This window comes from Diorhabda sublineata, chromosome 4, assembly GCF_026230105.1.
Source record: "Diorhabda sublineata isolate icDioSubl1.1 chromosome 4, icDioSubl1.1, whole genome shotgun sequence".
NCBI classification, from domain to species: domain Eukaryota; kingdom Metazoa; phylum Arthropoda; class Insecta; order Coleoptera; family Chrysomelidae; genus Diorhabda; species Diorhabda sublineata.
This window is the reverse complement of record NC_079477.1, coordinates 10,654,604-10,671,829: the sequence shown is the minus strand read 5'-3', so window position 1 is coordinate 10,671,829 and position 17,226 is coordinate 10,654,604. Positions and strand designations below refer to the sequence as shown.

Below are 17,226 nucleotides of genomic sequence, written 5' to 3'. Positions count from 1 at the left end.
GAAATAAAACTTATTCGGATACACAAAAAAATTTATAGGTTAAAATTAATATTCAGTTTTCATTGCTGTTATCATCAAGTTCCTCCTGTTTTGCACTGATATCAGTTGCCAAAGATTTGAACTTAAAAATTCTGGGCTCAATATTTTACAATGCAAAAAAAATGCACAATCACTTGCCAATTTAAATCGATATCATCTTTTCCCGCATATCTAAATAAGCATATATATATATATATATATATATATATATATATATATATATATATATATATATATATATATATATATGAAGGCATATCTACTGGAAAGAGCCTTCTACTCTGTGAACGACTTCTATGCTTATCATACTCATTTTTGCCATGGACTATATACGACTTATGTACTAATTATTGCCTATAATTTTGTTATTCATTGTGGTTTTCTTTTGTATTTTGAATTTTTATTTTATTTGTTTTATTATTATTTAGTTATTTTTATATTTGTTTTTTAGTTTTTACAAGCTTTTATCTACAAATTGTAACAATTTTTTGACAATAAAGCATTTCTCTCTCAGCAGCACAAGGATCTAGAGATATTTTACCTGAAGTTTCTAGAGAAGGTATTTTTTTACGGATTGCGTCTTTTTTTTTGCTTAATTGAATTATGATAGGCATGAGAGCTGGAAAGTAATTGTCATAACTACGTGGTCTTCCACGAATTGCTGAGTATACTTTAACTGAAAACATTTTTTTCCATTCTGTCTGCTTCAAATATCCGTTTGGAGTCATTTGTCATAAATATGTCTGATTTTTCATTCTCCTTTCTATAGTGAAATACATTGAGTCACATTCTATACAAGAGTAACTGGATTCTAAAAATATATATTTTCAATTAACTCTAAGCGGCTTGACTTGGTTAGGTTAGAAGAAGAACAGTGGGATGTTCTGAGAAGGTATCGAATAATATTTCTCTTATTCTAGAGAATATTATGGATAGGAAATTCATTATAATCGACTCTTGTTTTGTTGCTGCATTAATTTTCGCATATCGTGAAAGCTACTATCACGTTCTCCATGCTCTTTGCTCTTGGCTTCATGGCAATCTGTTTTTCTTTCTATGAGATGAAAAAAAAATTGAATTAAAAAGGCTGCTCGGGGAAAATTCATCAGATGTTCTAGCCTACATAAATCATCCAGTGATCATGATGACCTTTACCTTTGATTAAATTTCTCTGATAGTTGAATGAATTTTCGAATTATAGTTATTTGGTAACTTACTGTACTTATGGAAAATGACAATGACAACACGCAATGACAATTTGACCACATTCAACGCTTGTTTGATTCAGTTGTCCCCATTGTATACTCCGCTCCCTGGTAAAAATGAATCTTTGAAAAAGGGCTGATTCACATACTTTACCTGGATTCAGGAACCTTATGTTTGAGTTATATTTTCTGATTGAATTTCAATTTATTTGTATTTTTATAAATGTTTCACTTTGTGTCCATAGACGGGTACATAAAATTTTATCATCGTTAAGAGATGATAAAAAATTAAACATTCTCAATCGGGCGGCTGATGGATCAGTCCTAGTTTCATGTATATTCATTGCCCTACTTGCCTATGCACTGCGGTAAAACAAGTCAATTAAATTACATGCTCACCAATACAGCGGTAACACATCGCATCTGGTTTCATACTGAAGAAGCATCCATGCGTAAGGATTATTCAAAATTTCGTAATATGTCACATATAACACGGGGACCGAGGCAGAAAACAATTTGACACGCAGAGCTGTACGCATAAACCCACAAAATAGCGAATTACGCTCAGCGCGCCATTCGGGCGTACAAACTCGATTTCTGTAAAATTATTATGATTCTATGAACTAAAATATGGAAATTGTTTTCGACGTAATTTTGCTCGAAATAGACGATATTATATTTAAACTTTTCAACCTCAATCGATTATTTTATCGACGTAATAGTAGGACAACCTCAGCGAGAATTTATCAATTGATTAAAGGGCTTAAATTGATATACGAGGGTATACCTTATACCTCTACCAAATATTATCCTCAAATATATGACCATCAGATCAGCAAAAGAAAATTGATCTGAGAACTTCTCGAGTGCACCTAATTAAGGTAGGGTGAGCTAAATACATACCAAAAAGTGTATACCTACTTCACTAATCTAAAAATTTAAGAGTAACTTAAAGAAAGGAAAGGACTACATAGTTGTAGAAAATATGTCATATAAACATTTCTAATCGTGATTCATTTTTTTTATTTTGAAAGAAAGTTAATGTTTGCAGCTGCGTGATGGGCCTATATTCCTCCCTTTTTTTCTCAACTTTTATTCTCTCGGTCTTCACACCATCACAACTGATTATATGGGCTCGTTTGTGGCATGATATAATTTACAACGTATTTCCAAAGCTTAAGCTTTTTTGTAAAAAGTTAGAACAAGGTGGTAAGCACTTTTACACTCGAGTTATTCGAGTGGTGCCTGTCGTGTAGAGATGCCTGTGGATATTGATATTGAACTTCTGTAGGTTGTAGTACTCTCCTAAGAAATGAGTCCCGATTAATTGAAGTTCTGGACGTCTGCAGGCGAACTCGAACATCTACCTGTTAAGTAAGTATTGCAAAAATTTACTGTTCGACAGCTCAGAACAGCATTTGCCAAGGAAGTATCGGTAAAACAAAGTCAGTTCGGCGACCTTCATTCTATGCTTTAAGCTGTGGAAGTTACTGGTCAACTCTGGATCGCCTGTAAGCCGAGCATCTTCAGGGTATGCTTGGAAGCCGAGCTCCAAATGTGCGAGCATTATTCTAAATATGAAGGAATCTGAGGCTTGCGGAGGATTTAAAAGCTGTTGTGGAGTATATAGCTTTTTGTTCTTAAAGAGGGCTTCAAAAGTTTTTGTGAAGCTGTCTTGACTGAATCAGCCACGTGACTATGCCAGGACATATTGCTACCAACCTCAACACCTAACAAGCGAATTTGCGGTGATGGTGATATTTTGTATCTTTGTAAAAATAACAGCCTTGATATTTGCTGCTAAACTCAATCAGATTGCTTCCACCCCTTTCCAGAATGTTTCCAAAATCCGTATTGATGGTGGTAATCTTTTGCTACATAAGGATTTGGGTAGCAGTCGAGTCGAGTTTATTGAGGTGGAAGAAAAATATCGTGCGAAGTAACAAGCGATAGTGACTAACTGACTGAACGACTGCACTTTTTCCATACAATTCCTATTTTATTCTATTTTTTCCTTTATCTTAGGATCATTTGTTCTATTTAATCAGAAAATGGTCGAACCTCTTCAATAAACTATTGAAAATTGATTCAATTATTTCAATAAAAATTACAATTTAAATGTGTTAAGATAATTTTAGCGGTATTTTACATCGCAATAAGATATGCGACGTATTTTTCTTACAATTTTCAATTGAACAGTTTATAATAATACAATTTATTTTCTATTCAGTCTAGGCAATTTATAATACAATTTCATTAGTTTGATTTATAAAAATCACATGCAATTATTTTAAAAGATACAAATTACTACTTTACTTACAATTTTAAGCCTAGTAAGAAGGTACAATCAATGTTAAGCAATTGAAGTAGCTATTTCATCACAATTAAGGTGCAGTTTTCTGTCGTAGGTTATTTTTTGATGATAAATTACAATTTAAACTGCAATAATGCCCCCAATAGAGAATATTGACCTCACAATTTTATACCGTAAAAGAAGTACAATTAAACAAAAACTTACATTATTAGAAAAATTCATAGATAAAATTAACGAATCAGTTCCAGGATTTAATGAAATACAAATGCGATACGACAATCACTTAAATTTATCAGATGAATTTGACAAAATCCAATCGATTATAGAGTCTGAATGTAAAGAGGATGACTTAGATGAACAATTCAATGAACGCGATACATTTCAAGATAGATATTATGCTGCTTTTGATTTTTTGAAATAATTTATACAAACTTCACAACCACGTTTAGATACAAGCGTTGAACAAAATTCAAATTCAGTTAACAACATTTCGTCGAATAATTTTGATCCTCTTCAGAATGTTTTATTACCAAAGTTAAAATTACCTAGCTATGATGGAGAGTTTCATCATTGGCTTCAATTTAAAACCAATTTTAAAACTATCATATGTGACAATACAAATTTGAATGAAAATGAGAAATTTCAGTTTTTAAAGGCGTCTCTAGAAGGGTACGCTTCTCGATTTATTGAAGGTTTAGACAGTACAGACAAACCATTTGAAAGAGCTTGGAACCTTTTAGGTGAAAGATTTGATAAAAAACAATTCTTAATCGATAGTCATTTCAAGTCTATTCTAAGTGTGCAAAATATTGTTAGAGAAAATTATATACAATTCCGTAAGTTATTAGATGAAATTCCTAAACATTTTAACATCGCTAAAGATATTTTATACGACTCCTTTATTATTTATATTGTGTCCAATAAATTGGACAAAAATACGATTCGTGACTGGAAAGAAATGAAATATCATTCTGAATTACCAACTTTGGACGAATTTATGAATTTCTTGAAAGACAAATCTGATATTTTACAATGTTTGGACGAGTCTCAACAATCAACTAAATCCATAGGCAATTTAAGTAAGAATAAGAACAATCCAGTATATATGCTTTTATCAACAAATAAATCATTGTCCTGTAATTATTGTAAACAAGCTCATACAATTTATAAGTGTCCTCAGTTTTTAGCTTTAAATGTTGATACAAGAATTCATAAAATTAAAAATTTGCACTTATGCGAAAATTGTTTACTTGCAGGTCATGATAAACAAAATTGTAAACACGGCAAATGTACAATATGCAAAAGGAAGCACAATACACTGCTTCACAAACAATATAATGTAGTACCCCCGGCAAATAATCCTTCTAATGAACCAACAACTTCGATGAATGTAGTTGTAAACCACAATAATTCAAACACGATATTAAAAGCGGAAACTTTCACAAATCACTGTTATCTACCGTCTCATGTCAAATTAAAGACAACCAAGGCAATTTTCATCAAAAAAGAGCACTGCTGGATTGTGGAGCTCAATCCAATATAATAACTGAAAGGCTATGTAGTTTACTAAATATACCATTGTTACCTACCAATGTCTCAATTTCTGGAATAGGTAAATCTGTATCTTATATAAATAAAAAATGTTCTATTTCTCTTTATTCTTGCGTTAATGATCATGAATATACAATTTCATGTTTAGTCGTCCCTGTAATAATTAGTACATTAAAGATACCGGAACATGTTCAATTATCTGATCCCAGTTTTGGATGTCCACAAGAAGTCGATTTATTGTTGGGCGCCAATATATTTTGAGATTTGTTATTAAACGAAAAAATAAAATTGGGAAATAATATGTTAGTTAACACTGTATTTGGATGGATAGTAACAGGAGCGCTTCCAATTGATAATAATAAAACAATCATGTGTAACCTTTCAAGTCATATTCCTGAAGATGACCAGTTAAAGAAATTCTGGGAAATTGAAGAAATAAAAGGTAGTAATCAATTTTTATCTCAAGACGATATTGTGTGTGAGTCTTTATTTAACGAAAATACTTTCCGTATAGAAAACGGTCAGTTTGTAGTAAAATTCCCGTTAAAACAATCCCCAGAACTATTGGGCAGGTCTAAACCCGAAGCAATTAGAAGATTTAAGACATTAGAAAAACGGTTCGCGGATGTTCAATTTAAACAATTATACATCGATATTCAAGAATATGAAACTTTAGGTCATATGACTAAATTAACTATTGAACCCGATGGAATTAAATACTTTTTACCACATCATGGTATTTTAAAAGAAATGAGTACGACAACTCGTTTACGCGTAGTTTTTGATGGAAGTTGTAAGACGTCTACAGGGTGGTCGCTTAACGATCTACAATATATCGGCCCTAAAGTTCAGAATGACATTATAAACATTCTTTTACGATTCAGAACATATAAATTCGTGGTTTCCGCTGACATATCAAAAATGTATTGTCAAATTCTCATAGATCGAGAGCATAGACCTTTACAACAGATACTATGGCGTGATAACCACAAAAGTAACTTTTGCACTTATCACTTGAATACAGTTACATATGGAACTCGATCCGCTCCACATCTGGCTATCAAGTGTATTAAGACGCTAGCGGAACACAATATGAATCAATACCCCAAAACCTGTGAAACAATACTAAAGGACATGTACGTGGACGATTTGTTGACCGGTTCTAACGATTTAATAGAATTACAAAAATTATGCAAAGACATATATGATGTCTTATCATCAGCTAATTTCATTTTAAGAAAGTGGATTTCTAATAATTTTCAATTAGTTTGTGGCTTCAAAGATAACAATATCTCAAATGCAATTTTAGATATAGGTGATAAAGAAAGTTGTAAAACTTTGGGAATCCAATGGGACAATAAAAATGACATTCTAAAATATACAATTAAACAATTTACCCATCGAAACACAATTACTAAACGTCACATTCTTTCAATTATTGCTCAAATTTACGATCCTTTAGGGTTATTGAGCCCTTCAATAGTTATTGCAAAATTAATAATACAGAAATTATGGTCCCTACACATTAGATGGGATGAGCCTATTCCACAAGATATAGAACAAACTTGGTATCGATTTCAGAATGAACTTGGCAGTTTAAATCAATTATCTATTCCTATAAATGCTATTTATTTAAACTATGTACTTACAGATGTCCATTGCTTCTGCGATGCATCGAGAGATGCATATTCATGTTGCATATACTTACGTAGTGTTGTTGATAGCGGAAATTATAACGTTCAATTACTATGTGCCAAAACCAAAGTGTTGCCACTGAAGACAATAACAATTCCAAAACTTGAATTGTGTGCTTGTCTTCTAGGAGCACAACTAGTAAATACTGTGGTCAATGCCCTCAATTTAAAAAATATTCATTATTGTTTGTGGTCCGAATCTCAAGTGGCCCTATGTTGGATTAACACGGAACCCAATTTATTACAGACCTTTGTTGCTAATCGCGTATCTAAAATACAATCTCTCACGAACATTGAAAATTGGAGGTATGTTAGTACTAAGGAAAACCCTGCAGATTTAGCATCTGAGGTATAATGCCTAAAATGCTGATGTCAAGTGCAATTTGGTGGAAAAGACCTCAATTTTTGTTGTTGCAATCATCAGATTGGCCAATTACTAATTTTTCAATTTCTAAACACGATCTCCCAGAACTAAGAAAATCTAAAACTATTTTGGTCATATCACAACATACAAAAATTTGTGATTTATTTACAAAATTCTCTTGTTTACAACGATTAAAAAGAGTCACAGCATATTGTATGCGTTTTATCAATAATGCACGAAAATCTGATACCAAAGTTATTGGCCCATTATCAGTTGAAGAATTCGAAAACACCAATACTATTTTAATTAAATTATCTCAAATGGAATCATTTTCCGAGGAGCTAGAATTACTTCGTAAAAACAAGCAATTAGATGCTAAACATAAATTTGCCTCATTAGCGCTCTTTATTGAGGAGAAAGGAATCATCAGAGTTGGGGGACGATTAAAAAATACTTACTTACCATTTAACATCAAACATCCAATCTTACTCTCAAGTAAACACAATTTTACCAAGCTAATTTTTAATCATAAACATAGTCAATTGTTACACCCAGGACCACAACTACTATTAAGTTCGGTTCGACAATTCTACTGGCCTGTTGGTGGTTCTATATTAGCCAAACAAACAGTGAGAAATTGCGTGAATTGTTTCAAGTTCAATCCTATTCCATTTTCCTGTCCAATGTCAAACCTACCGAATGAAAGAATTAGGCCTACGCTTCCATTTGAAGTGACCGGATTTGATTATGCTGGCCCATTCTATATTTTGAACAAACCAGGTAAAGGAGCTAAACTTAATAAATGTTATTTGGCTATTTTCGTTTGTTTTTGCACTAAGGCAATACATTGCGAAATAGTAACTGATTTAACTTCCATCAATTTCTTAGCATGCTTAAAACGCTTTGTATCTAGACGAGGTGTTCCCAAAATAATATATTCCGATAACGGAACTACATTTCACGGCACTAACAACTTATTGAAAGATCTTAGTAAATTTTTATTCAACAATCAGGCCTCTGTTGTCAATTCTACCAGTCAATATAATATACAATGGAAGTTTATTCCTCCGTACACCCCAAAGCATGGCGGATTGTGGGAAGCAGCCGTTAAAAGTTGCAAATTTCATTTGAAGCGAGCTCTTATTAATGATAATGTGACTTACGAAGAAATGTGCACCTTAGTGATACAAATCGAAGGTATATTAAGCTCTCGACCATTGTTTGCGCAATCAAATGACCCTAATGACTTGTCACCCATTACACCATCCCATTTCTTAATAGGTCGAGTTCTGACCTCCATTCCCAACATTGACTATACTAATACCAACAAGTATCGTTTGACTCGATTAGAATACATGCAGAAACTCTACCAACAACTTTGGCGAAGATTTTCAAGACAATATATTTCTCAGCTACATCAGCAGTACAAGTGGAAAGACGCCCCATCAACTATTTCTGTGGGCATTTTAGTCTTAATAAAAAACACCCTATATCCACCATGCCAATGGCCAATAGGAATAATTAGGAAATTATTTCCCGGAAGAGACGGCATTACAAGAGTTGCTGAAGTCCAAACCCATAAGGGACTAATTATTCGTTCCATCAGACATTTGTTTCCATTACCAAGACAAGAAGACATAGACAATTAAATCGATTTATTGCAATCTTAATACAGTGATAGACTTTGTAAACATAGGTATATATTATCAAGTAAATTTCTACAATAAGCTGTTTTGAAGGCATCCCTTCAAAGAGGGGGCTATTATGTTAAAATTAATCTTTAAAATAATTTTTTATTATGTTAAAATAAGTCGAAAACGTGGCAACGCCGCCCAACATAAAGTTTTTTCTATTTTTTTGTATTAATTAGAAATGTTGATTGTTGATATATCGCCATTAAAACCCAACTAACACATGTTTTAATATTATTAATAAATAATACAGTCCACACATCAATAATTAGTTTATTTGAACCAGCAAAGAATTTTAAACAAAGAACAAATATCCCACAACACTAAGCTGTAAATATATCACAGAGTCATCAGACCGACAGTAATTCATGCAAGCGAGATGTGGATACTAAATAAATTGGAGGAAACCAAATTAGATATTTGGAAGAGAAATTTACTTAGAAGGATAAACGACGGAGACATATGGTAAAGAGGGACAAACTAGAATGAAGAAAGATATTAGCAAAATTATAAGATCCAGAAGAGAACCATAGTAGACAGCCATTTAAATGAAATAAATAATTTTCAAATTTCAAAAAACCTTTAAACAAATGAAATAACTCTTCAGATAGTACAAATGATCCTATCATACGACCCAATTAATTCGACCAGTTTCCGAACAATAATTGACATTATTCTCTTCGAAAGCTATGATTGAGTTAACCCAATCATAATTTTCGAAAAGTCACAATAGCATTAAACACTTTATCGTCCAGCGGCTATATTAGTGTTACGCTGGTCATAGTTCTGGATCGTCCTGTAGTATAACCATTATGGCTGATAATTTATAAAAATTGATCAAACTCTCTCGAAATACGAAATACTCAAAGCAAAAAAACATCTAGTTTTAGTTCTTGAAAGCGTAGAAAATGAAAAAAATGGAATCGAGGTACTGTCCGTTTTTATCTAAGAGCTCATAATAAAGTAAATAATATTGATGCACTTGTTCGTCAAGAAACAAAATTAGGCAACACAATGAACTATAACGTCAATAAGATAGTCTAACTGAAAGTAAGAATACTTGTTAAAATATATCAAGCGTATGCAGATAGCATGAGGATTTCACTCATTTAAGGTACATTTTTAAATAAAAATTGTTTCTCATGAAAGAAGCAAAAAAGAAAGAAATATTGAAACATGATACTGAGAATGACTGAGAGATGGAATAATGGAATAATATGTCCAGTAGTCAAGAAGGGAGGTGTGGAAATTATATAAGGATATCACTTATGACATATATCAAAAGGTCTAAGAAATAAGAAATTAAAAATAATAAATATATATTTATTATTAACAATGAAATATACAATATAGATAAAATTTGGGTAAAATAATAAATAGTAGATAAATAATAATAATACTTCTGTAAAGCTTATTTTTTGGAACTGTCTTTTTTAATAGAAATCTTAGCTTCTTTTTTTTGTTTATCTTTCTTCTTCATTCCCGTTGTATTGATCAACTCTTTAGTAGTGCTTTTCTTAGTTTCTTTGGTACTGATATCTATATTTACCGCTCCTATTTCTGTAGTTGATAATAAATCTTTTTCTAAAGCATTGTGTCCTAAATCCTTCAACTCTTGCTCGGCGTCTTTTCCAGTCACTACGACAACGTGACCAGTATCTAATTGATCGCCAATTGAGTCCCCCATAGATTCAAAAACACTATCAGAAATATTCGTGGAAATTTGGGATTGTTTCAAAGGAACTTTCAGAAGTTTTATTTCTTTTTGAGGGATTCTGTCTTTAATCACTTCTCCCACGTTGAATTTTATTTTAGGTTCTTTTGTTCGATTCAAGGATTTGGTACCATCATGATGAGTACAGTATTCAGTTGTACTGGAGCTAGTATCTCTCACTATCTTGTTATTGCCCTGAAACATATTTATAATACTATATTATCGAGTATTATCAATTAGATACTATTTACCAGTGCCCTCTTTCCCTTTCCATTTCTTCTAAATTTATCAAGCTGTGCCCATACATCTCTTAATGCGTCCTCAGATGCCCAAGTCACATCTCTAGTCCTACATTTCCTCTCTGAATCGCATAATTCACTGGAAGCTGGACGAGGTGATTCACAATCTGAATCTTCTACTAGTGTATCCTCTGCTCCTTGTTTTGGATTCTCACGAACACACTCTACTAATCTCTTTCGTAAACCTGAGATATTCTTACAAGCTTTACAAGGTCCCCATTTTCCAACTTTCCATCTGAAAAATAGAAAAATTTGATAAACTTCGAAATAAAGCTCTAATGTAGTGGAATTTACTTGGTTTTACATGGTTGCTCATTACATTTCTGTATCGAAATCTCAGGTTTTTCATCTCCCGCACAGAAATTTGAGCTGACTTTTCCTGCTCTCTCTTCTACGCAATCGTATTTTGAAACTTGTGTACCCCCACCACATTTTACATCACAATCCGACCATTCCAATAGTTCCCAATGATAATGCGGAGAATAACCAAGATCAGAAGCTGGCTCAGCATAAGTATATTGATAGCCGACATTTTTTTCTTCATAGAAGCAAACCTATTATCAGTAATGAAGAATCATGAAATGTTGAGAATTTGATTATTTCTTAAGCAGATTATACTTCACTTATATGTCTGGGAAGAATAAGCATAATTTGTTTATGAAGAAAAATTTCAGTCTATTATATTATAACTCAAACAGCTATGTGATAAGGAGATATTGCATACGATAGTATGCTTTATAAACCGGTAATGTAGCTGATTAATTTCATTTTTAGTTTGTTAGACTTTCAGAGAAGAACTTAGTATTGATATTTGCGAAACATATTTCAAAAACCTTCACATATTGTGGGCTATGCTGGTTATCTAATCACCTTAACGTAAACATCAGGATTTTGCGGTGATACTGTAGATGTTGCGGTATACGGCAATTACCATACTGATTATTTTGGCTTATCTCTACGCCAAGTAGGTGGTGCTGAAATAAGTTTATTGCTTAAGGGATGCGGGATCTTAAAGTGAAAGGAATTCTAGAGAAATATTTTATAGCATTTGAACCGAAATCCGCAGGCCTGTTTAATATGTCAAGAAAAGTAGCACAAATTTATTTAAACTACGAAATTATCATTTTTCTTTATCGTACGATTTATTCAATTACCAATTCAATTACTTAAAAGAATATTTAAATTTTACGATAAATCTTTACGCCTTCTACATAGAATAAAATATTCAATATTTGGTACGAAGTACGGAAAAACAATGGATGAATTTTCACAGCAGCAATTACTTCTGCTGAATAGTTTCGACTGATGATAAAAAAGGAACGGAGTCCCAATTTCTATGGAATTAACAAATAGATTCTATTTCTTTGTCAAAATTGTTATTGTAAAGTTTCAATGGAGAACCAATGAAACGATTTCAAAAATCTCGTCAATCAAATTAGAACAAATTGATTATGGTAATTTTTTTCGTCAATTATAACTATAAAGTGTGATCAGATTCGGTTTCAAAGGGAACAACGGTAAACTCCGAAAATTACAAAGTATTAAAAAATTGTGCACCGGTTCTTGAGCCACATCATGAGTCGCTTTGTTTCACGAGTTTTTGACTGCTAAAAGTCGGCTCACATCTATTTTAACCATTAGATTTAGCAACATGCAGCTTCCAACTCTTCTAGGAAATGAAATCGGGCTAAAAGAGAAGCATTTTGATACCATTCTTGAAATTAAAGATACGAGCTTTACTAGGAAAGAGCAATACGTAAACGTTTATTTTTATATATCAAACTTTCCCAAATTATCAATTTAATATATATGATATGCCCACAAAATGAGCTTAAGAGAATTCCAACTCACAAATAATATCAAATCCTCTGTTGTAGGTCCATGGATTTTAAGAGATTCTCTTCCAGGTTCCGGATGAGTATAGATACCTTCTGTTTTGCCAAATAATTTTTCTCCATCATCGGATTCTTGACTGAAATGAAAACGTATTTAGTTTTTATTCATGACTTCATCCCCCAAACCCTTTTTTATGCATTTTTGGAATTTTTCTACTTTCATAACATTTTTATTTCAGCATCATGTCTCTTTCTCCTAAAATACTAAGCCAATACCTATAATCCCTTTGAGTATGAGACTCAAAAATCACTCAGTTGTTGCAGTCAGTGTTTCTCAATCCTCTTTCTTCCAAGTAGCCAAAAACTAGTACCTTTTGTGCATATCCGGACTGATTAATATAACGTACCGTTCAACATATCGCTACCAACCAACTAAATAAGCATTTTACCATTCTGCTACCTAATACATAGAAGAACGCATTGTACCTGCCAAGATTGGAATGAACTGAAAGCTGTTTAGGGCATGCAAAACCACCTTGAAGAATGGTCAAGAAGAAAAACTTAGAGAAACTAACAGATGAAGATGGATGATAGACAAAATACTTTCTCTAATGTATAAGAGAAGAAAAGTGAAGAGTGCACAGAAATAGCATGGTGTGGAAGCAACTACGATTATGTTAAATTAGATAACAAGATTAAGTTTGTTTTTGTTCTTAATAAACCACGAGGACTCAATCTAATTAAAGATAAAGAAGAAGATAATTACGAACCGCGAAATACTAGACATTGAAAAGTAAGTTGAACGATGCCAAGAATATATACTAGAAGGATAATAGATTATGTTTTGAAAATAAATGTTGGAGTATAGCAACGATGCGCACACTAAATATAATTGTGCCTGTGCGAAATAAAAATGCCAGGTAGACGGGAAACCAAAAGAGCCAAATTTTATTGCTCTTCCCCTTCCGTCTGAAGAGCCCCGAAGGATGACCCACCACGGTCAGTCCGCCACCAGCCCACGCGACAGCCAGTCGCATTCAGCAGTTCACATCCAGTTATCAGTGTTTATACAAAAGTGTTTTTTACAGTCCATTCATTTATAATTAAACGAAAGACTTTTTCAAGTGCATTTTATATACTGCGTTACGTGCATACTTTTATTCATGTATTATTGTGCTTCATTTATGTGTTATTAATAAAGTCAATCTAATAATACTTATTGTTTATTAACATTTAACAACAATAAAGACACACAGAAGACGAGGTGTCCAGAGCAATAAACTTCGCAAAAAACGGAAAAGCAGTAGGAATAGATAGAATGGACTCAAAAATACATCTGCTTGGTGAAAATGGTATTGAAGTACTGAGAACTTGTGTAATATTATTCCACTAATCCATGCTGAGGTCATTCCGCAAAAGTATATGAAAAATTTGAAAAAGGAATTAGAAACACTCAATTTTGTTTCCGAAATGGATCAGGTACGCGTGAAGAATTGTTCACAATTCAAGTACTAAGTCACAGATGTAGTGATATGAACCACGTTGATATATGTGTTGTGGATTTTGTAAAAGCATTTTATAGAGAATTAAATGATAAAATATGGAAAAGTCACCTATAGATAACGCATTATCACTAATTTCTACTGGCATCAGACCACTAGCGTTCGGGTAGACAACCAAAGTTCCCAAAGTAAGACAAGGATGCATTCTATCTCAGTTGTTCTTTGATTTATACTTTGAGAAACTATTGAATGAAGTTTCAAAGAAAGTCGATGAAGATGTCTTGGTTAATGAGAAACTTGACATCAATAAACGCTACGCTGATGATACTCTTGCAATATAGTATGAGCAAGACTAACCAAAGCAAGAGCAAATCAGCCGTGATCTTAACCTTGATCTACGTATTAGTATAGCACAATATTGTATCTTTCCTGACCTCTCGTGAGGCGCAGAGGCATTTAAACTCACAGAAAAATCTCTCAAACGTTTGGAAGCGTTTGAGATGTTAGTCAATCGTATTTCAAAGATAAGATGAGCCGATATAGTTACAAACACCGAAGACCTGAAACAAAATACAGAAATAGTCAACACTACTAAGAAAGGTAAATAAGAATAATTTGGTTATATGACTTTTTTTATAATAAGAAAGCACAAGAGGGTGAACCCTATTACACTTATGTAGTTCGAGTGGTGCTTGCAGTATGGAATTGCCTATGGATATTGATATTGAACTTATGTATGTTTTAGGACTCGGGGGAAACATGTAGCTGATTTCAAAGGTTTGCACTTCTTCAAAGAAGGATAAATCGCCGCTCTGGGGGTCTGCAAAAGATTTCGGTGCTAATGAACTACGTCTGCGTAGGTATTGTAGGTGGGAAGGGCATCTGCCGTAGTGGTATTGATCAAGAATGACATTTTTCACTTGATGATCCATGGCAAAATAATGAGTAGGAGAAATATGCGTCGACGCAATCTTCTTCAATGGTTCAAATAACTAACAACTCAGTTAGTCTAGTCCGCGCTGCAGTAAAAAGAGTAATGATACAAAATATTATAGCCAAAATTTATAACTGTCACTGCATGTGAGGAAGAATAATTATGACTGGGAATGAAATAGGAACAAGTCCGACTCTCAACCATTTTTGGAACATGCTTAGTAAACGTCATATTTAATGGGATGACCTTATATTTATTCATTTCTTCCTATATTTGTCATAATTAGATAAATCCCAAAGATACACATTAAAATAATCTTATTTTCAAAAGTAAATGCGTGTCTTTCAAATACTGAACTGAATTGTCATTGAAACAAACTAAAACTAAAAATGTGCGTTTTAGTTGCGAAAGACCTGTCTAGAATCGAGAACATTAAAATAGCGATCTTACTGGTTTCCGTTGAGATAAAACTGTTTCTCTGATTTATCGGTGATGGCGATAGTATTTACTGACGGTGCCAATTCTTCGATCCTCACATTTCTGCTACCTTGTGGAATCGTCGCCACTTTCTTGTAATCTGAAACAGAATTCATGTTGAGACGAGTCGCGTAGTCGACAGGATGAAAAGAATTTCAAAAAATCACCAGGAATTAATCGAGTAGCCATAGATGAGTGAAGTGAAAGACGAAGAAAAAACGGTCGAAGTAATTGGGAACATTGGCGTCCATCGGAAGTCATTTTGTAAAAGAAATTGATGCTATTTATTACCTAGTACGCCTATATACGGACAAACGCGTGAATCTAGGATACAAAAAAAATAAATAACTGCTATTTATATCTATTGTTAAACTTTTTTCCTTCCACTATTTTTAAAACAAGATTAGTGGTTGAAAAAAAGCTTGTTAATTCTTTGTTAATTATTTTCTGTTGTTGAACAATTTTTGTATAATATGGATATGAAATTAATGGTACCAAGTATATGTTCGAAACTGTCATAATACATAAGGTGATTTGAAAGTAAACTGTCTAAACGGTACCTGAATTCACATTGTCAACATTTCTTAGAACAAGGAATCATCATCAAATCACAATTATTTCATACATGTATAGGATAAGCGTTGCAGTGATGCAGAGCTCTTTAAAAAATTTGGAACAAAAAAATGAAAATTATCTAATTTTAATAATATTACAAACTAATAAACAGTTTATTATTAATTATCATAAATAGTCAGTCGCCTTGTAATATCTTGCTGAAAAACTCAGTAAAGTCGACCAGTTGCTTATCCTACATACCTTCCGATTCACGTTGTCGCAGTATTATTATTCATCTGAGGTACACAACCCTGCTCCTCGGGCTCTATTCATGACCTAAGTTGGCCCTATTGAAGCCTCAAGAGTCTGTAACAGTTGCGTGTTTAACTGGAGAATTTCGCTGCATTCAGTTCAGCGCAGCGCTTAATAAAGTGGATAAATGCGGAGGCAATAGATTTTTTCGCCACTGTCGAGTTGTTTAGAACGATATGATCTTAAAAAAATCCTGATATAATAATTGTGTGTGACTTTGTACACTATAGTAGTTGTTTATTACTCCATAAATAACAAAAGATTTTATAATTATTCATGTGAAGAAAAGATAATCTGTTAAAAGTAAGATGGACTATTACCAAAAAGTCTTAGATAAAAATTTAAACTGCTGTGTGGTATTCAAGAAATTAGATGTAAGATTGTGACTAGAAGCATACTGGACAAATTAAGAGGTCTGTTAATGTGAGGTTTACGGAGCGAGTAGCTCATTTGAAATAAGGACAGACAGAAAAATCGGGTAGTGCTGAGCACACCGTCAGTCATCATCATGAAATAAATACAAGTATAAATAAGATGAAATTGTTGAAAAAATTATCGACCAATAAGTTGTTGGATGCATTCGAAAGTACATATTGACATTGTTCAATATAAGAACAGCTTAAATATGAGCAAACTCGTATACAAGCCCATTCCCTTCGATTATTAATTAAGGAGTGAATGTGAAATTCCTTGCTGGGATTATTATTCGCGGAAGAAGATTCATTAGTGAGAAAATTTGA

At 32.9% G+C, this 17,226-nt stretch overlaps 3 protein-coding genes across 3 annotated transcripts in view; 2 read left to right on the top strand and 1 right to left on the bottom strand.

Annotated features, from left to right (window-relative positions):
- Window positions 1-5,409: 5,409 nt before the first annotated feature.
- LOC130442994 (uncharacterized) lies at window positions 5,410-7,158 on the top strand. The gene has a single exon (XM_056777425.1). The coding sequence runs from the start codon at window positions 5,410-5,412 to the stop codon at window positions 7,156-7,158; it is 1,749 nt and encodes a 582-aa protein (XP_056633403.1).
- LOC130442993 (uncharacterized) lies at window positions 7,158-8,816 on the top strand. Its single transcript, XM_056777424.1, has one exon. It carries the CDS (start codon window positions 7,158-7,160, stop codon window positions 8,814-8,816), a length of 1,659 nt encoding a protein of 552 aa, XP_056633402.1.
- An 820-nt stretch (window positions 8,817-9,636) lies between these two features.
- The window catches only part of LOC130442990 (A disintegrin and metalloproteinase with thrombospondin motifs 12-like), a 49,266-nt gene continuing 41,676 nt past the window's right edge, over window positions 9,637-17,226 (bottom strand). The window contains exons 13-18 of the mRNA XM_056777422.1: window positions 15,593-15,719; window positions 12,723-12,843; window positions 11,166-11,425; window positions 10,834-11,106; window positions 10,408-10,717; window positions 9,637-9,654 (exon numbers count right to left, since the gene is read on the bottom strand). Coding sequence (XP_056633400.1) covers window positions 9,637-9,654; window positions 10,408-10,717; window positions 10,834-11,106; window positions 11,166-11,425; window positions 12,723-12,843; window positions 15,593-15,719 — 1,109 coding nt within the window. The remainder of the gene's footprint in view (window positions 9,655-10,407; window positions 10,718-10,833; window positions 11,107-11,165; window positions 11,426-12,722; window positions 12,844-15,592; window positions 15,720-17,226) is intronic.